The following is a 21,958-nucleotide window of genomic DNA, read 5'->3' on the forward strand; positions in this document are numbered from 1 at the left end:
TGGGAAATGTTCCGTTAAGAAAAATGTTTATGAAAGACTGGATTAAAGAAAGGCTGAGAATGACGATGTATTATTTGTAACCAACTATGTTCATACTGCGGCCCGTAGGCTATATCCGTCTAGGACTCTAGGGTTACCAGACACCAGGCAAGAGGAAGCTATGTCCTCCTTTTTGAGGTCGTGTCCTCTAGCTAGCCGGCATTAGCCTAAAATATAAAAATGTCTGGGTTTTTTTTTTCTTTGTTTACTGCAATGGTAGAAAAAAAAGATGGCATTCTTCAAGGAATTCCGGTACTCATGCTGGATGTTTCTAAATACATTAAAAGACACTACATTCGATGATCTGAAGGCGCAGTGGCTGAGCGGTAAAGCGCTTGGCTTCCGAACCGGGTTTCCCGTGTTCGCATCCTGGTTAAGACTGGGATTTTTAATTCCTGTTAACCGTTGGCCACAGAAAAAGATGACCTTTACATCATCTGCGCTATAGACCACAGTGTCTGAAAGGGGAACTTTACTTTTTTTTTTTTACTTACATTCGATGATCTATTGTCATGCATACAGTAAAGGAAAGACGAATTGGTGTCAACGACGTCTAATTGCTTGACCAGTACTGTAATTAAAAGTTATTTGATAATTTGGAGGACACAAAGATTACATAAAGTTGTTTTTTTTTATAAGCTTCGTCATGAGCAGTGCTGTGTGTGTCAAGCTGTTCTAATGAAACGAGCTCCTCAAAATGTGTGACTTGTCTTTTTGTATTTTGTATATGGAAGTCTTGTTACTGACAACACGTGACACACACACACACGCTACACGTTACAGGTGTAGGCCTTTATTATTTGAGTAGAAAACAAAAAAGAGTAGTTGTCAACATTTTGTTTGCTATAAACATTCGGGAACTGTTTAGTTGACATTTAGCACCCCACTTCACAGGCTCTCTCAACCTTCTGTACAACATCGATCCCTGGATGTATATATGTTTACCATCTCGTATGAATCACACAGCTATTACACATCAGTCAACACTCTCAAAGTTGTGAAATAATAATTCCTCATTGATACGTCTGTTATATATACGTATTTGTTTTGTTGTTGTTTTTTGTTTAATCTGTCATATTTAGGAAAGTCAAATGCTAAAAAAATTAAGGACTGACTTATTGACAGTAAATGATCTTCTTTTTTTTTTTAAAGGAATGTCTGTAATTTATATGTAAAAAAAAATCTTACCCCTCCCCATACAGAAAGATACTTCTTGATCCTTTTGTTTTGTTACAAAGCTTATATCAAGGTACTCTGTCTGTCTGTCCGGTACAAACTTTGAACACGTTATTTCTCCCACTTCTCATTCTCGGATCAAGTTGAAACTATGCACAATCATTTATTGGCGATGACAACATATTAATCAATAAAAAAATTAAACAATTTGTGGTACTTACAGTATTTAGATATGTTGCTGTAAATATGTAGTTTTCCACCTGAGTAGACTTTTTTTTTTTCTAGTTTTCTTTTTTTTTTTAACGTTCACTCAGCGAGTACCGGTAGTGCTGTTTTTTAATGTCAGATATTTCAGTTTCTTTTCTATGTGAATTTATAAGGATTATAACATAGGGCAGATTTCATTTTAAAAAAATGAAATTTGATATAGCCTAGCTTAGGTGAGCATATAGCAACCTGCTAACTCTTCCAAGTTATTTTGTAAGGACTTTACATTCTCTGAGACTACTTTCAACAAAATTGACCCGTATTCTCCCCCCCCCACCCCCCCAACAAATCCATTTTCCTAAGTGTTGCTCTAATGTTGAGTTTTGGGTTCGTCTTTAAGTTTCACGATGGCCGGTCGTTTTTTTTTTTTTTGCATGCTGTCAGATGTTCTGTTAACGCCAGGGGCGGACTGGCTATATTGGCATTCGGGCAAATGCCCGGTGGGCCGGTACCCGAATGGGCCGTTAGAGCCACCGAAAGGACCGCCACTATGTATTAAATTGTCAAAGGCTTTATAATATTCTCTTATTAAAGGGTCTCTCTGAGCGTCGTGTTTATAAGATATCTCTCTACAGTGTAATGCTAATTTAATCTAATAAATTTTCTGAAATAATGTAATACTAATAGTCTACATCCGTAGACAGCGCTAGCCTACTAGTATGAGTCATCCTTTTAAGGTCTACACACTTAGCAATTGAAAAGCAACATAAGGCCTATATTTCTTTTAAAGATATAGAGTTCAGTGTATGCATGTGTACAGTTATCAATACTCATAATGATCTTGCGGACATGTTTGCCTATAATTGGATGCCCATCAAATGATATGCAGTTTATGGGCCTGATTGTACACAAATGCCAGGGCCGATTTCGACAACCAGTCCGCCCCTGGTTAACGCCCCATTGAACTGCATGTTTTACAAGTAAAATTCACACCAATCACATTTAAACATTAGGAATCACAATTGATCCAGTGGACTATTTAATACAATTGAGATAAATAGAGTCGTGTATAATCAAGTGGCCAGCGCCCTGCGGTGAAGGCACCCGAAGAATGAGAGAAATAATTAGAGGCGGGAACCTAGCTAAAGTGACAGCGTTTATAATTTAATTCACGTGTTTATAACTCTCACCAACAATGGCTTCACAGCGACAAGGGAAGTAACAAGTGGCAATGTGTAGGCCATTGTTATGCCATATGCTCATCATAAAAACTCTTTGCATTGTTTCTCATCAACATATGACTATATGGCCTACGTGATCACAGTCCACAGCAGCACTTGCAAAACTCAAAACAATATGGAAAGACAAAAGGCATAGCCCTCGACACCAAAATCAGACTGATGCGCTCCCTGGTCATGGCCACAATTTACATGCTTGCGAGTCTTGGACGCTGGGACTTCAGAGCTAGAGAGGAGGTTCCTAGCAATGGAATTAAGATGCTACAGAAAGATCCTAGGTATCACATTTAAAGACCGCATCACAAATGAAGAGATTAGTGACATGGTTATTACAAGGATTGGACCCCACGATGACCTGCTAACGCCAACTAAAACCATATGACAAGGCCTTGTGAAAACAACGTCGTTCTATTTTCAAGACAGAAGAGTCTTTATTTTCAAGACATCTGCCAGAAGACCTTCACAGCCCGGGGCTATTATGTCTTTTATTTGTGTGGCTATAACAGCTTCAAAATGTGTTCTTATAGGCCTAAAGCTCACAAAGATGACCCTGACCCCATTTCCAAATCGAATCCTAACCACCTGCAACACAATAAGAATGTTTACAAAAGAAAACTATAAGGGCCATAACACATCAGTCAAAGTTACTCGTGTTATGGGTCAGGTGCAGTGCGGAAAATAGCCTGACAATGGAAACCTCAATCAGCATGCAACCTGCATCAATAGAGACAAACAATTTGTTGACATCTAGAACCTGCATCAATAGAGGCAAACAATTTGTTGACATCTAGAACCTGCATCAATAGAGACAAACATTTTGTTGACATCTAGAACCTGCACTTTATCATGTTGACAACATATGATTCAGAGTTGCTAGGCAACCAATGCTTGGAAGTTGTAAAAATAATTATTGTCTTGATAAGTGAAAAAAAAACAACAACAAAACAAATCAAAGGTTTTTATCATTTAATAAGTACTGGGAGACAATGGACAAGTTTACCATTGGCTAATATCCTCAGTGTCATGTATGCAAGTTAAAAAACATGATTTGAAAACAAGAAACAAAAGTGAATTTTTTACTGTCAAGAGATAACCTAAATATCAGCCATTCACTTTATTTATTTAAAATAAGTTTTTATGACAATGTCTTTAAAACCAAGTTTTTATAAGAAATTGTCAAAATACAGTGACTTAAAACAACTAAAAACCAAAAACTATGTGATTAAAAAAATACAACTGTACATTACGTAAATATGTGAAGTGTTTATCAATAAAGATATTTAACAAACACAACATTTTATTATTTGCTCTTGTGTATAGATTACAAAAATATATATATATACATAAATACGAGTAAGATATATAAGGAGTGAACTTGTTTATAAGTACCCTTCATCTATATACAACGGCGAGGTCAGGTTGGCGGTATGGCAAACATAGCATTTGTTAATATGGCAAAAGACGGTGGAAATAATTCTTTGGAATGGGGCAAGTCATGACTTGAGCAGCCTTCCATCAGCTGAAGAACACCTGGGGATCTAGGGAAATAAGTACCACCACCAAGATCAGGCTCTTTAACACCATTGTTAGCCCAATACTACTTTATGGAGCAGAGACTTGGAGAACCACCATGAAAAAAACTCCAGGTATTCATCATGACCTGCCTGAGGAAGATTGTTATGATCCGCTGGCCAGACAAGATCTCGAATGAGAAACTGTGGCAAAGAACAAAGCAGCAGCCCATTGAAATAGATATCCTTCAGAGATGCTGGAGATGGATAGGTCACACCCTTCGCAAGCCTGCATCCAACATAAGGCAAGCCCTAACCTGGAACCCCCAAGGAAAGAGGAGACGACCCAGGAATACATGGCACCGTGGTTTGGAAGCAGATGCCAAGCAGATGGGCAAGATGTTGGGACAGTTGGAGAGACTCGCCCAGAACCGAGATGCCACAGGCAGAGTTGAGATGAAGTCATGACTTGAGTTCTGCAACAACACAACATGGTCTTGAACAAACCCACTTTGTTCTTGTTGGCAGGTATATTTTTGTTATTGAATTAATCAATGAGCTAACAGTTGACTGTAACTTGCACTAAAAATAAATGTCTTTGTTAATAGGTTAAAATCATGAAATAGTATGTTCCGGCTGGTAAAAGTGAAAATCTCAAAAGAACAATAACTATTGGAACACTATATTCTAGCTAAAAGTAATATTTAAAAAAAAAAAAAATAATAGTTTTAAAGTTATTTAAAATTTGATTCTTATTTTTACATCTATTAACACTTTAAAAAAAATCATTTTATTGTCTGAATTTTTTAAATTGTACAAAATGGTTTCGAAAAAAATGTCCACAGATTATTAAGGTATCTAAAATCCATTAAAAAAAAACAAAAACTTTTTTTTGTCCTCTTCAAATATAGGTTATACTCGGTTATAAAGAATTTTTAAAAATCTGGCCATTAAAGTCAGATTAGCCTTAACACTCTAAATCAGTTCTAAAGGCTTATATCAGATAAAAGTATGTACATTATTTGGAAAGAAAAGAAAGACGATTGAAACAAATAGAATTGTTCATTTCCAAATAGAAAATCATAATATCATTTATAAGTTAAACAATTCTGCAAATTAAACCCATAGCATCCAAATTGTACAGATTATATACATATCTACAGATGAATAAATTACTATACAAATGTAATAAGTTCTCTGTATGCTCATAACAGTTAAACATTTTGTCTCATGACAAAATTATACATAGCCATCGATTAATCATTTTTTGGGGATGTGGTGACTGAGTGGTCAAGTATTAGATCCCAAAATGAGGGGTCTCAATTAAGGCCCTAGTCAAGGCTGGGAATTTTCATACATGGCCAAGTTCACAAGTCTTGGTAACAAAACCTTTGTTGTGAAAAGTAAAGGTGACTTCCTATGTTGGTCACATAACCTCGTTGTTATCAAATTATCTACAAAAGCACATGAACTAGGCATCGTCTATTGTCCCATGAATTTATAGATCAACGTTTACTGTACATTATTTATATAAATATATTTCTTTTCATCTCAATTAGACATCATTAGATATACTCACTATATATGTGTAAGCATTCAGAGGCACAACCATAAATAAGGCTGAAGTCATACAGATTTGTATTCATAAGCACAAAGTTTAAGACTACAGTATTCGCATAAAATTTCCCATTTTAATGAACATTATTAAAGTGCAAATGTTTCAGCTATTTTTAGTTGACTAAATTGCATTTAAATGATTAGCACATTAAGTAAATTGGTAATTGAAATTAGCAAATACAAAAATTGTTTTTGTCAGCTCCCTTAATCTTTTCCAACCCAAATGTATGATGACAGTTAAAATTGTGGTTTGAAAAATAAATTCTTACATCAGATGACTGAAAGCTTAAATGTAACTCCCTTGATTAGAAATATAATCTTATTCTAAACAATTTGATATTTACAAAGAATTATTTCCAATAAACACTATGTACAAATAGAAACAAAATGCAGTGCACCAAAAAGCCTACTGATGACAAAAATAATTTAAAAACAAAAAAAAACATTCTTAACTGGGTCAGGTCTTTAAAATTTGTGGAATTAACTTGACCATTAATCATCACTATCAGCAGCGTCAGCATCAATAAGCACACATTCCTGTAACAGTACAGTACAAACAGTTAAATTACAAAAATGTTTCAAAATTATCTTCATAACTTTTTAAGAGGCTTTTGTTAGATGGCAAAAAAAAAAATCAAAAAAAATCTATTCCTTATAATTGAATTTTAAATTGAAAAAAAAAAAAAACTTTAAAAAAACAAGTCAAGAGCCTTACAACTTGTGAAAAATAAAACAGACTCAAGACCCATATAAAGGTCCATGCACTTCTCATTTACTGTCTTCAATCAAAATTTTTGCAAGGCCTGAGGACCTTGCGATATACCCATAAAGTTTAGTCCACATTTTTTAACAGTGGTCAACAAGTCTTCATTGGGCCCAATTGCCATGGTGATCCTGTTACTAATCTCCTAGTTTGAAATACCAAAGGTAGTGATGGGAAGACAACATCACAGAATGGAAGGGCTTTGTTACTGAAAGAGATTCTATTCAAGGCAAAAAACAGGAATGTAAAAAGACAGTTGACAGATCATGTGTGGTGCTCCAACTGTTCAGCATACTAAGGGATAGGTGAAGTTAGGAAGGAATATAAATTTTCAATCTTTTTGCACAAGCTCTTTTTTTTTTAAATTATCAAGTCAAATTTATTTGATACTGACATGTTTTTTGTTTTATGCATCTACAACATATTGAAGAGACTTCGTGTTGCTCACCATAGACTCAGTCTGTCATATAGTTTGATAGCCTTGTTGTGATGCTCTGGTGCTGCTCCACTCCACTAGGTTGAAGCCCAAGACACCAAATGTTCCTAAGACAACAAGGATCAAAAGCTGCCACTGTAGCATCAAGACATTACTGTAGTAGAAGGCAGCTGCTGCAGCAACAGACTGACCAGTAGTAAAAACACATTTAGGAACAATTTCATTATTTTTTGGTTAATTTTTTAAATACAGTATGTAATTTGTGTATTACTAATAATCCTTTTCTTTTTTTTTAGTTGTCAATAGTTTTGTATGTTTATCATCAAATATATATATATAAAAAATGAAAAACTGAGTATGAAAGTCCAAGGATATTTTTATTGCCACACAAAATCATGATCCTTGACTCTGTCAGTCTCGTAAAATATTTTTACATATTACTCCAACACCCTATCTCAGATCAAGCTGAAATTTTGCACAATTATTTTTTCTAACCTGACAACACAAAAAAACAATTATAACAATAAAAAAAAAACTTAACTATTGGCAATTAATTATTTTGTTTGGTATGTTGAACAAGGGAAAGAAATTGTACTTGAGTGAGTTGGTGGTATAAGGTTAATTAGTTAATTAAACAAACAATAGATAAAACATCTTCTATTTTTATACACACCCCCCTAGCAGAGTAGTTAGAATGTCAGCTGGAGTCATGAATTTGAATAGCGGTTGTTCCCCCACACTTATCTTTCTTTTTATAGATGCTTTTAAGAAATGATTATGGTAAAATTCACCCAGATATCCGTTTCTTTCCGAAACAAACAATAGATAAAACATCTTCTATTTTTATACACACACCCCTAGCAGAGTAGTTAGAATGTTGGCTGGAGTCATGAATTCGAATAGCGGTCGTTCCCCCCCCCCCTTTTCTTTCTTTTTATAAATGCTTTTAAGAAATGATTATGGTAAAATTCACCCAGATATCTGTTTCTTTCTCCCCCGAATTGTCCCAACTGGTCCAGATTAGGTGATAGGATTATAGCTTATTGATAAAGCTATAAGCATGAAATAGCGTAAAAATGTTTCTAATAATACAGATTTATTGTTGCTGGTCTAGATCTATTACAAACTGACTGATCCAAACTAATTGATACCATTACACTTCGTATAAGCTATGTTTTTTTTAAAAGTGATTTTTATGTTTTTCTTGTTTTTATGAGTAAACTGTTGTCTGCATGATGTCAATCTTCTAAAATCCTTGCCTGTGTATTAAGTTTCTCTATGGGGACAACTCAAGGAAATGCCATCAAACATTTCCCAGACTTGTTCACTAATCTATAGAAAGTATTACATTCACAGCTGTACTGGTGAAAGAGTTCACCAACAAGTAGTACATGTTTCAATTAGTTTCAAACCTGCCTTAGCTTTTGTTGGACAAATTATAGGTAAGACTGATGGTGATTATCATATTTAGCACAAAAAAAGATCATGACCTATTTGGTCCATATAATATTATGCATAAGGAAAGAACAAGTATGGTCCATATAAACTTAGCATAAGAAACTACATGAGCAATAGGGTCCATATAATATTTAGCATAAGAAAGGAAAGAACAAGTATGGTCCATATAAACTTAGCATAAGTACATGACCAATATGGTTCATACAATATTTAGCATAAGAAAGGAAAGAACCAGTATGGTCCATATAAACTTAGCATAAGAAACTACATGAGCAATAGGGTCCATATAATATTTAGCATAAGAAAGGAAAGAACAAGTATGGTCCATATAAACTTAGCATAAGTACATGACCAATATGGTTCATACAATATTTAGCATAAGAAAGGAAAGAACCAGTATGGTCCATATAAACTTAGCATTAGAAAGTACATGAGCAATAGGGTCCATATAATATTTAGCATAAGAAAGGAAAGAACAAGTATGGTCCATATAAACTTAGCATAAGTACATGACCAATATGGTTCATACAATATTTAGCATAAGAAAGGAAAGAACCAGTATGGTCCATATAAACTTAGCATTAGAAAGTACATGAGCAATAGGGTCCATATAATATTTAGCTTAAGAAAGGACATGACCAATATGGTTCATATAATATTAAGCAGAACCAATCTTACCTGTACAAACTTGAACAGAGCGAATGCTGGGGAGCTGTCGTCAGGAAACATAAAACCAAGTATAGAATAGAGCTATTAAAAAGAAACACCAAAAAAAATTTATGGCTTCAAAATTGTTAAATGTTACATCTGTAAAGGGTTTTAAATTGAAGTTTTATGTTATTAACATTACTTTGCAGTTAGTTGTAACTAAAAAAATCAATATAATAAAAAGAATAATATGAAATGAGGTTGAAATTAAAAAATAAATTTTTCTACCTGTGTGTTGAAGCTGCTGTCCCCAAATCCCAAGAGAAAACTACACAAAATGGCAACATATTTGCTGAAAAAACAACAACAATATTTATTTTTAAAACATGTTACAGTACCAATGTTTAGATTTTAAATATCGGTAGCTTTTTAAAAAATGTAATCATTGGAAAAAAATGTTTATATAAAGTCCATTAATATCTATTTCACACATTACAGTTAAATAAATCTTGACCAGTTTCTACAACCAAACTACGGTACTGTAAAGTTATTCAGTCCTTGTTCTCAAATCCAAATCAATAGCTGCAAGACATAATGCACATTTACATTTTTTTTTTGTTCAGTTGATTCCCAACTGTATTACTGACATTTCAATAATCTTTTTTAAAAAATATCATTACACTTTTCACATACAATGTTATGCCTTCAAACTTGCTACTAGCCTGGGGATACATTATGGCCTTATTAATTTCATCATATAGTTTTATGCTTGTATCAAGCTTGATGACAAAAAAAAAAAACAACAATCTCAACAGTTTTACAAAATTACATTATAAATGTTGTACAATAAAACTGATCACTTCAATATTGCATTAAAAACAAGGCATTTGCTTTACAAATTTTTTATTTTTGGAAGAAATTTTTTTTTTTAAATTAATTATTTTAGTACAGTGGGCAATGGTATGTAGATTCAAAACTCTAATTTGTTAGTTATTGGTATTTACATTAGCACAAATCAAATTAGAGGATAGAGTGTTTGTGCCTAATAATAGTTAATTTTTTTCATTAGTGAACCATTCATTCCCCTGACAAGGTTAAGCATAAGGATATTAGTTTATATACAAAGAAGGGATTTACAAATTGTGATTTAGAGTATTTCAAAATTCTCCTTGCATGTAACAGAATGTCTGACCATTTGATGGCCAGTAACACTAATCTAACTAGACAGTGAAAATATGCTGATACTGACAAAAATCAAGATAGTTATTGCTATTTTCATTAGGACAAAAATCAAGATAGTTATTGCTATTTTCATTAGGAATAAGATAGTCAATTATTTATATAATCGAACAATATCTCAAAGATTTTGCAAAATGCCATTTTATGTAAGGACTAAAAATCTTTCGTGACATAAAAATAAATTCCATTAAAAAGAATTAGGGTATTTAAAATATTTTACAATCACATCAGAATCTGCTAACTTGACAGCTCTTTCAAATGATACAGATAAGCCACACCTTCACCTGGGCAAGGCTCCAAGTTTGCCCAACCCACTTATCAATGTCAACTTACTTTGAATTAATGTAAGTAGATTTTGATGTATCTTCTAGTGGAGCATTTTCTGGAATGTTTATAAAGATCAGGTAAAAGGCCACCATGTGCATTGTGTAGCCTAACATGACAATTGGATCTCGCCCATGAGCGTTGGTTTTCTTGCCCAGCAAACCAAACAAAACACCACCTGGAAAAAAAAAATGTACAATTCTTTCAATACGAAAATTCTTAGACCAGTGATTAAAAGAAAATATACAACATGTTACAGCACCAGAACTATTGTACTTATTGTTTTATAGTCTGTATTTAACTTTTTAAATGTAAATAGCAAAATTGAGATCTGTTTTAATCTTTAAAAATACATTTTAGACGTTGAATGCCTAGGACAAAACCATCCTCTTTTTTGAAGTAAGGTCTCTATTTTATAAGATTATTCTTATGTTTTTGGATTTTCTTCATACGACTGATTTAAAGTAAAAAGTTGGGAGAGTTGCATACTATATACCAACTCAAAACTGTTTCACTTAACATTACCACTGAATGTTGATCTTATAATTAATTTATAATATTACTTTGAAATCTTGGTGACCCACAAGTTGAGATAAATGACCTATATATTTTTATCATGCCCTGGCAACTATTTATCAAAAACATATTTTTTTTTTTAAAAAGCAGGTCAAGTAGTATATACAATAAAAATGTCTTGGTGAAAGTGGGTCAATGACTAGCTTCTACTTTAATCTCTGAACATTTTTAGGGACACTATGTTGACCTATTTTTTTTTTTATTGAGTTATCAAGACCTTGTTAACAACATTTTCTTGCTAAAATGACATTGAATACATAGCCCTCATTTCAAAGTAAGTAAGTAAAATAACAGGCTTTGATTTGAAAAATATATAGAATGTTTGGTCACATGTCTTTGTTTTCAATCAAACTAAAAAAAAAATGGGATGCAAAGTACATGAAATATTTGTTTAAAATAATTCAATAATCAATAAAACATGGTAATAAAGACACTGGTAGATGCAAAATACAAAATTTTGCTGTGAAATGTCTATTGTTATTCTTAATATTAAATCCTGCAACTCTATTTTGCAACATTTAAAAAATGTATGATACTTACCAAAAATCTCTCCGACTCCAATGAATATCCCTGAGATACCCAACAATCCAATAGCACTATCTCCAAAGTGTAAATTATGAGAAATGCTGGCTCCATAAACACCACTGAAGAATGTCATTGCAATACCTAATGAAAAAGCGCAAAATAATTCATAAATATTTTTTTTTAAAGTCAGTTGGAAAAAAAGTGTAATAAAAGAAAAAAGATTTGTTTTTATGCAATTTATTGTTGTGTAAGTTCTATATATTTGATTTTCCAAAAAGACCCATGTTGAACAATCACCTTACTATGGAAAATCTAACAATACCTTACACCATAATTACTTTGTATGTACTAGCTGATACCTGTGCTATGATATGGTTAAAATAGTTGTATATGTATATACATATGTTCTTTGATCTTTGTGAAAACACATTTAATAATCTAATAGATCTAAGGATAATCCCTCACATTCACTCTGACAATTCTGTGGATCTAGAGTTAGAGAAGTAGGTCTAGATCTAGATCAAGTCAATGTAGGTGAGATTCCTTTATTGTCTAATGCTACTGAGTATAGTCATCTTTACACACACATTCAAACAATCATAGACAGCCCTTACTATTGAAATGATGAAATAGATTAATCTCTTGCTGTTATTAAATGTTGTTTATTTTGACTGTGTCTAAAGAAAACTGAAGAGGAAATGAGAGCACAATATTGTGTTATTAACAATATGAGTAAAAGTTGGATCTAAAGAAAGAAAATAAAAATCATTTTGGAAAAAGTAAGCCCACTGGTCATTTAGAGTGTGTAACAATTTTGAAAAGTGCTAAATTAATCCTGTCCACTTTATAAAATCATGGAATATGTCTCAGTTCCGACGGACATAAAAAATTACTGGTTTTATACAATGTCTACAAAAGCAAGTTACAAGACATCGAGTGCAACAGAAAGTTACACACCAAAAAGAGTTTAAAAATGGATGCAAGTAGGCCTACAACCTTGTACCTTTACGTCGGCCATTGTTGGCTTTAAAAAAGCATAACATGTCTAAATTGTGAATAAAAAATGTTTAACATCTGCGGGTTCAATCATGAAATTGCTTAGTTGTTTATGATAGTAGATTAAATTATATATTTTTTCATTCACTGCAAGTGTTACGATTAGTGGTAATTCAGTGAGTCAACCAGGGCCAAGCATTTTATGTTGTAGATTCTCATTTTTTTCCAAACTTCTCTCTCAATCCCATACCTTTACATGCATAATATGAAAACAATCCATCTTGTGTTTAAATTCAGACATAATTTTGTGATAATATTTTTTTCATGGTTCATATTGACTAACCTGAATAAGCAAATGCTAATGATAACAGCATCATTTCTTTGCTTCGAAACAGTTGAAAAGATTTTTCTAGTAAAGAAAAAACAACAATGAATAATGGAGATTTTTTTTATGTGGAAAAAAAAAGGGTATATTTAATCTTTACTTTATAGTTTATATTTTGGGAATATTTTTTTTTTTGGTACACTACGAATAATAAAATGTACCTGTCAGACTTTATACAACACATCAAAAAGTATACCTGTTTGATTAATACAATATTTCAGTAACTTACTGAGTGACTCTAATGGTGTCAGAGGGCTTTGAATGGCACTGTTAGAGAAAGAGGAAACATACACATAATTTAATAATTTTATCAAAATGTTTTATATTTTGAATGACCTGTCACCCTAAAGTTTGAATGGCACTGTTAGAGAAAGAGGAAACATACACATAATTTAATAATTTTATCAAAATGTTTTATATTTTGAATGACCTGTCACCCTAAAGTTTGAATGGCACTGTTAGAGAAAGAGGAAACATACACATAATTTAATAATTTTATCAAAATGTTTTATATTTTGAATGACCTGTCACCCTAAAGTTTGAATGGCACCAATGCTGCACTACTAAATCAATACCGGGTAAATCTTGAAAAATGTCAATTGTAAGAAAAAACAATCTCTAAAATTAGAGAATTTACAAAAAACTTATACTAATCTTCATAAAAAGAAAATGATGCTAATACCTGTATTTATTTATAAACTGGACAGCAAAAATTAGAACTAAGCCTAAAAGTATCAAATGAAACAGAAGTTGATTTCTGTACATAGCTAAGTGCCATATCTAATCTTGTCTTATATAATACAGATGTTACTTTAAAAAAGAAAATGATTATCTCCTACCCGTCAGGCGTCATGCATTTAGTCATTCTTTTTATAGAAACAGCCAACTTTTAAAATGCACCTTTTGCATTTCATGCTTTTTTTTTGTAAATATTCATTGATACTTTAAACAGATTTTTTAAACAGTTAAACTATTCAATCTTAAAATTATTGCATCACAATGTTTCAGAAATATAATTATTTAGATTTAGCCTAACACACTAGCAACATGGGCAAAAACCTGTTAGCATAGAGGCACAATCAACAGAATTTATCCCCTCCTTTTTTTTTAATTTTTTAGATTAATAGACTTTACTTCAAAAATGTCATACATTTCAGTATAAATGCCAGCAACCAAGGGTGGCTAATTTCTAACCTGGCATTAAGACTACCAATGCTATCACTGGAATCTGCCATTCGAGGTCGTCTCAACAGCAATAAGCAAAGACTGCCTGCTAGACCAGCAGCACTGAGAGCAGCAAATAGCTTGAAACGCTCAGAATCTGTGATCTCAGTTTTTCCTTGAAACACAAAGTAGCTGTACAGATTGCCAAATAGAAGACTGCGAAAAAAAAAAAAAGTTTTTCTAAGTAAATCAAATCAATACAAGAGAAGACTACATAGTTCACTTTCTCATTCCTAACTATTGTGATAATATACTTAGAGGCCAGGTGTGCATTTCTCACCCTCAGTTGAAAAGAAATATCTTACAGGAAAAGTGCGTATGTTTGTAGGGTTGGGGTAAGTTGTACAAATATGAAGTTTAATTAAAGGATGGCAGCATCCCCTCTAGTTTCTAACATAATTTAATAGTAAACCAAATAAAATATTAATACAAAAATATTGTAGAACCTTGGCATATGAACACTTTCATTTAAATAAAAATTGGTTTATGACAAAATATGTCAATAAATTGACACCGAGGACCAAAATATGTTTGTGAACAATGACGCCAAGCGTCCCATGTCACCTTAGTTGGCACAAGAATCTGCTGACCCAGCCTCACAGGCTGTTCAGACGTCATTTCAAAGGAAAAGAACCAAAAGACAAGTTTTTTCTTCCATCTGCAAAATGAGAGACATGGGAAGTCACTCTCGAAAGTCAGCTACCCAATTTTATATACAGCAGGTAAAAGGTTGAAATTATTAATTTATTATTAAATTGTCTCTGTATTGGTAGTTCTTAAATTTATTTTTTGAAGTAAAGCATTTGGAATGATACGATACCTAATTTTATTAATGTTAATAGGGGAAAATAGGAACCGGGAACTGGTTATTTCTATTTCCTTTATTTCTTATGGGAAAAATAGGAACTGGTTATTTCTATTTCCTTTATTTCTTATGGGAAAAATGGGAACTGATTATTTCTATTTCTTATGGGAAAATTCAATTAAATTTACAAACAAATTAGTTTATGGTAGTAATCATTACGACCTTTTGAAAAAATTAATCTTTTAAAATTTTAATTCTGATGTAGCTTCTTGGATATACTACCAAAAGACACTAAATATCTTATAATTAAATAACTAAATCATAAAATATCCAGAAGTATTATTAATATAAATTTAACTGATCTTAAGACTTTTTCAATTACCATAGTTGTAATTGGCTAATTACAATTACCGTAGTCTAATAGTCTAAAAATAACAGTTACCATTGGGCCTACCAAAAAGTTTTTTTTTTAAATTTTATTTTGAATGCCAACATCTTCAGTTATTATTACCTATTGTTTAATGCTTCTTCTTCATATTAGTGAGAAATGTGAATGAATAAAAGAAAAAGATTTAATTACCTGCATTGAAGAAGAGCCCAGAATATTCCACTGTTCCTGGCAACTGTTTCTGAATTGGAATTGATTGTTAAGAAATTCCCTTGACCAGTCCATAACACTGTAAGGCAATGTAACAATGTAGTGTGTTTTTTTGTTATAAAATTGTTTGCACACTTAAAATAAACTCAAACTTATTTTTTTTTAATTAAACTTATTTTTTTTTTAAAGTTACTTTTTCAACAATGTCCTGACCATAAAGACTACCTACTTGCAGCTCCTATTCCAACCAAAACAGAGCCAAGATACAGCGCCCATACCATAGGTTTTAGAAATGACAACACAAATAAACTGAAAGAAAAATTTAAAAAATAAATAAATAAAAAAAAATGAAAATTGTAAACCCTATAAACACATTAAATTTATTGGATTAAATTTGGAAATTATACAAAATTTCTAAATTCTGATTATATTATTAACTACTATTTATATATACAATATTGCATAAATCATCAATCACAATTGTGATGTTATTACCAATATCTTACTTGGCACTTAAAAGATTGCAAATATCTTATTAAGAGCTTATCTTATCTTATATAATACAGATGATACAGATGTTACTTCAAAAAAGATGATTACGCCCTACGCATAATGTATTTAGTCATGCATATTAACCAATGACCTAAATTCTGCCAAGCTCAGGTAACTCATTCCATGCTCTAATAGCGCTAGGGAAGAAGGAGCATTTGTACACATTTGTCCTAGCATATGGAACGAGGAATTTGCCTTTATCTTTGTGTCTTTCTGTGAACCTAATCATTGGTCAGAGAAAATAATATTCCATGATTATGAATCTTCTCCTCAAAAGCTAAGCGCTAACCACTCAGCCACCTCTTAATGGGGCGAGGAATGTGCCCTTATCCTTGTGTCTTTCTGAGCATTTTATTAGATTTTGTTTTTTGTATTTGAAGATTATGGTTCAGTGTTTTACGTAAAATTGCTACTTTACTTTGAGTCTTCTCTCCTGAAGGCTTTCTAAATTAAGTGATTTTACTAAAGGTGTTACTCTAGTCAAATGTGAATATTCATTTTTTTTATGAATCTCACTGCTCTATTTTGAGTCTGTTCCAGTTTCTTAATGTTTTCCTGAGTTGAGGGATCCCAAACAGAGGATGCATATTCTATTATTGGCCTAACCAAAGTTAAATAACATTTTAGTTTTATGTTCTTATTTGATTTGTAGAAGTTTCTTTTAATAAACCCTAATGCTTTGTTGGATTTTTTTATAGTCTCATCATGACAGTTTTTCATTTATTATAACACCTAGGTATTTTGCGTTTTTAGTCTGTGTTACTGGTTTACCATGTATAAGATAAGTGGAATTAATTTGTTTTAGTTTTCTTGTTACTCTTAATAACTGACATTTTTCAGGGTGGAAAGACAAGCTCCAATTTGATTCCCATTTCTGTAATTCATCTAATTCTCTTTGTAAAATTTCTGTATCTTGTGTTGTTTTTATTGTTCTATATATTATGCAATCATCTGCAATAATCTGATTTCCGTTCCTGAACTATAAGCTTGAAAGATAAAGGCACGTCTTTTTCCATATATATGCTAGGACTAATTCTTATAAGCGCTCTTTCTTTTCTAATGCAACTACAGCATGGGATGGGTTACCCATATGACCAAAAAAAAAAAAAAAAAACAACGACTAAGTAGAATTTAAGTCTCTAAGTAACATGCACAACTAAATTTTCTTTGATTTGGATAAACATAATAATACTGTTTAAATTAATTCTTAAGTCACTTTTCTTTTCAAAGACTTACAAATAGAATAGAGATCCAATGAACATTGATACTCTGGGGCCAGCAAAAGTGACAAACGATGGTGCGGCCCAATTCGAAACAGAGAACGAGACATACAGAATGCCCAAACTGAAACAAATTTTTAAAATATATTAATGATATATATATGTTAAGCAAAGTTTTTTTGTTTTTTTTATTAAATAAGTAAGTGACAGTCCTTAAAGTTTAAATCAACTCTAGATGAAGTAGCAGACTCCTCTCCATTAAGGTTATACCAGAAACATGTCAATAAATAATTTGCTGCAAAATTATTATATTAGCATCATTTGAGATGAAGTGACTTCTCACGTTAGTACATCTTTTACGCAAACATTCATGTGGAACTCCATATACAACATTCTGTATTTCTGTATTGATTGCACTTTGTGAGAAAAATACTAACATATTGTTATGCCAAAAAAAAAAAATATTTTTTTTTTCTTGGTTATTAGATTAGGTGTGTAATTATTATTTTATCATTTTATGCATGTGAATATGTTGGTGATTCTCATCATTTTCTTTAGGGTAAAATCATATCTTTAGTAGCACTACAAGCTTTTGAGAAGTAAACTAAACGGACAGAATCTAATTAATAGTGGCTTATCCCTACAGGGGGTACTAAAAACTTATCCCTACAAGGGCTACTAAAAACTGCAAGCAAGCCAGCTAAGATTTAATAAAATTACTTTTAAAACTGTTAAAGACCATAAACCAATTTAAAAAAAAAACAACATAAAACATAACTTTACATGAAAAATTAATATTACTAATACTATTAAACAAGGTTACAAAGACATTCCACACAAACTCAAAATCAGCCCCTAAAGTGGTCCACCCAGGCATGTAAAAACTTTGAGTGGACTAAAATATTATGATGTATAATTTTCATTATCATTTCTAGTTTACGAGATCAAATGGGACGGGTGGACGGACAGACATTTCACACAAAACTATTAGCATCTTTTCTCCTTTCGGGGGCAGCTAAAAATGAATAGCTTGAATAGATATATGCTCAAAATGTAACCAAGACTTTATTCCAGTTTCATTAAGCCTCATGCATATTCAAATTAAATAATTAAAGTGTTGTGTGTTCACTTGTAAAATATCAGTTTAGGGACATTAAAATGAAAGTCCATGGTTATTAATAATAAACTATTTATATATACATACAATAATAGTGTAGCCTAATGGTACCTGACACTAGTTCAGACCTGCCTACCATAATGCAAAATGCGTATTCGTTACGCAAAATCTCCCCAAAATGACTGTCAGTATGCAAATACGCATTTAACCCGTCGCGTTACGCATTTCAAATCCTTTTTTTTTTCCTCTCTTGACTAGCTTACGAGTGGTCATGGAGGTCACGCTAAGCCGTCCTGTTTGGGGGGGGGGGGGGGGGGGCAGAAAAGGTGGGGGAACACATTGTGTCCAGATCTATGTGTTGATTGGTTCTTAAAAGCAATTGGATTTAGTCTAGAAATGAAGAACGCGAGAGTGAGGGAGTGGCGGGTTGGTACCGTCAGTTAGTTTATACACCAACGTGACCTTTTTTTTTTTTTTTTTTTTTTTTTTTTTTTTTTTTTGTAATTTCATTAGTAGAAATTAATTATGTTGAATCCCTGATTCCCGTATTCATTTGTGCAGAAAAAATATTGAAGTGCTATCGATTCAAAACACATTGAGTGACATTGTAGATATCTAGTCTAGATCTAGATCTGGATTCTAGATCTAGAATCTAGATAACTTGTTATACACAGGAATAGATCTAGCTAGACATTACGACTGATGATTACGTTATGTCATGAGTCTCTACATTACTCTACAATCTAGATCCAATTTAGTTGTAGTATGATTTAGATTGACTAGATCTAGATCGATAACATCTACTACCATCTACTGATCTAGTCTAGATCTAGACTAGATTCTTAGTCTTAGTACAGAATAGATCAAGGATGAAGGCAGGCCTACGAAAGTTTGGAGTAGACCTACGTTTGTAGCAGATCCACAGCATCGGTAACACTTTTGAGCCCAGATCTAGAGTAGATTATATTCATTATATAGACATAGATCCAGATCTAGTCTAGATATCATCTCTGTTGTCGTATTGATCTAGATTTAGATTGTGGATCTAATCATGACATCTAGATCTAATATTTTATATATATATATATATATATATATGACAAAATAGTGGATCGTGTAAGTATTACTAGTGTTACGCATTCTGGTGCTAAAATACGCATTTTGACCATCAGCGTTACGCATTTGGACTTTTTTGGTAGGCAAGTCTGCTAGTTGGGGAAAAGTAAATGCGGTTGGTCATTGTGCTGACCACATGATACCCTCATTAATCATGTGCAACAGAAACAGATGACCTTTACTTCATCTGCCCTATAAATTGCAAGGTCTGAAAGGGGAACTTAAAATTAAGAGTACAAATACTTTAACCTTTTCACTAAGTAGTACAATGTATACATGTTGGGCACAAAAGATTGTCTAAAGAGATCAGTTTGTAAGCTTTCAAAGTACAATTTCTCTTAATTCCTTTACCTGGTGTAGCCACTTCCTGTAAAATTACTTTCTTTGGCTTCACTATCCAGAACAGTTTTCTGAAAACAAAAGAGTGAAATGCAATAAATTTAATATCCTTTATGTTTATTATTACAGGGTATCCACATTCATAAAAAAACAAACAAACAAGATTACAAAGAGAATTAGTGTGAAAGACAAACTCAAGAGATGACCTGCAAAGTGCCCACTTAAACTAACACGAACCACTGCCAAATTAATCACTCTGCTAAAGCCTAAGTCATTGGTTTTCATGATGACTCAGTAAACCCATTCCATCACTTATATTCCACGCTCAAATAGCACATGGGAAGAAGGAGCATATGTACAAAATTGTCCATGATAAGGAATAAGAAATTTGCCTGTATATATATATATATATTTGTGTCTGAACATTTTTTTTAGGTTTTGTTGTAAGTTGTATATGAAATTTTAAATTATGATTCAATGTATTACTGCTAATTTACTTTTTTTTTTTTTTTTTTCTAATTTTTAATCTTCTGTCCTGAAGCATTTCTAATCAAATGTAAACATTCCTTAGTTATAAATCTCACTGCTCTAATTTGTGTCTGTTCCAGTTTCATAATGTTTTCTTAAGTTGAGTCTATTCTATTATTGACCTAACCAAGTGTCAGTAACATTTAAGTTTTATGTTCGTGTTTGATTTATAGAAATTTCTTTTAATAAACCCTAATGCTTTTTAAAATTTTTTTGATAGTTTAACCAATATGGGGATTCCATGACACTTTTTCTTTTATTATAACACCTAGGTATTTTGTGTTTTTAGTCTGTGTTACTGGTTTACCATGAATTAGTGGAATTTATTTCTTTAATTTTTTTTGTTACTCTTAATAACTGATATTTTTCTGGGCGGAAAGACATGCTCCAATTTGATTCACATCTCTGTGATTTATCTAATTGTAAAATTTCAGTTGCAGTTTCAGAGCATTTTTGGAGGACATGGTCGGCATTCTCTGGTGACACTCCACATGGGCAGATTTCACTGGTTCCAATTTTGAGTTTCTGTTACATATTATATGTTGTCGCATATTGTTGTGTCTGGTCCGAGTCGAAAGATTAGATGATCTTGTCGGGATAGCTTATAATAAGCATCATCTTTCTTGTGATTTGGATGAGAGCTCATCCATTTCTCATTTATTTTATTTACAATTAGTTTCTTCATTTCTTCTGGATAGAGTGCAGAGTTTTATTGTGAGTTTGTTCTCCCACTCTTGGCGAGTGTGTCGGCCTTCTCATTTCCTTCTAGTTCATAGTAGTTGTGTATAGTATATGAGCTGGTTATATTATAATTATAGAGTATTTGTATAAGGTAATAAGGCTATACTGAGTATACTCGGCTATAGTATAGTGACAGTATAGTCAATTACTCAATAGTATAAGTCACATTATCTATCATTATGATTATGTGACAATTATCATTTTTTGATTATGTCAATTATGATTAAAATTAAGTCTTAGTGAACTTAGTCTCATTTATCATTTATTATGATTTTAAAAATTTATTTATTTATTAATTATTATAATTATTATTATATTTAATTATATTTATATTAAATTAATATTTATAATTTAAGTATTTATAATTAATTAATAATAATAGTAAAGTAAATCTATTCATAATTAAATCTTAGATCTAAAATAATTTAGTAATATAAATTACTTACTTCTACCATTGAACATGTTTGAAAAGCTGTAAAAATTAACATAAAAGAAATTCCCAAACAAATTATATTGAAAAAGGAACGATTGCAGCTACAGTTCGCCATCTTGTTTAGTGTCACATGATCTTCAAGTCACG

The 21,958-nt window shown here is 32.0% G+C and overlaps 1 protein-coding gene across 2 annotated transcripts; it reads right to left on the reverse strand.

The window, feature by feature from the left end:
* Window positions 1-3,609: 3,609 nt before the first annotated feature.
* Window positions 3,610-21,952, reverse strand: LOC106052770 (UNC93-like protein MFSD11). Of its 2 annotated transcripts, none has more exons than XR_008776701.1 (14): window positions 21,825-21,952; window positions 20,122-20,180; window positions 17,554-17,661; window positions 15,995-16,074; window positions 15,748-15,844; window positions 14,333-14,518; window positions 13,368-13,405; window positions 13,097-13,162; window positions 11,773-11,898; window positions 10,666-10,834; window positions 9,382-9,445; window positions 9,124-9,195; window positions 6,946-7,173; window positions 3,610-6,325 (listed from the first exon to the last, which is right to left on the reverse strand). XR_008776701.1 is itself a non-coding variant. In XM_056021632.1 (14 exons), the coding sequence occupies exons 1-13, from the start codon at window positions 21,924-21,926 to the stop codon at window positions 7,015-7,017; spliced, it is 1,326 nt and encodes a 441-aa protein (XP_055877607.1). In that variant the 5' UTR covers window positions 21,927-21,952; the 3' UTR covers window positions 3,610-6,325; window positions 7,000-7,014. The 2 variants fall into 2 exon arrangements, 1 of the variants encoding a protein (XP_055877607.1); XM_056021632.1 differs by having other exon boundaries at window positions 7,000-7,173.
* Between the last annotated feature and the right edge of the window lie 6 nt (window positions 21,953-21,958).

The sequence above is a fragment of the Biomphalaria glabrata genome, chromosome 2 (assembly GCF_947242115.1).
Source record: "Biomphalaria glabrata chromosome 2, xgBioGlab47.1, whole genome shotgun sequence".
In the NCBI taxonomy this organism is placed as follows: domain Eukaryota; kingdom Metazoa; phylum Mollusca; class Gastropoda; family Planorbidae; genus Biomphalaria; species Biomphalaria glabrata.

What these genes read in the sequence shown, in the direction of transcription:
- LOC106052770 (XM_056021632.1), bottom strand. Translation starts at nt 21,926, where the DNA reads ATGGCGAACTGTAGCTGCAATCGTTCCTTTTTCAATATAATTTGTTTG. An exon ending in ATTGGATCTCTATTCTATTT is followed by an intron (nt 16,075 to 17,553) that starts GTAAGTCTTTGA and finishes TTTTTCTTTCAG; the next exon opens with TTTATTTGTGTTGTCATTTC. An exon ending in ATTGGTAGTCTTAATGCCAG is followed by an intron (nt 13,406 to 14,332) that starts GTTAGAAATTAG and finishes TTTCTCTAACAG; the next exon opens with TGCCATTCAAAGCCCTCTGA.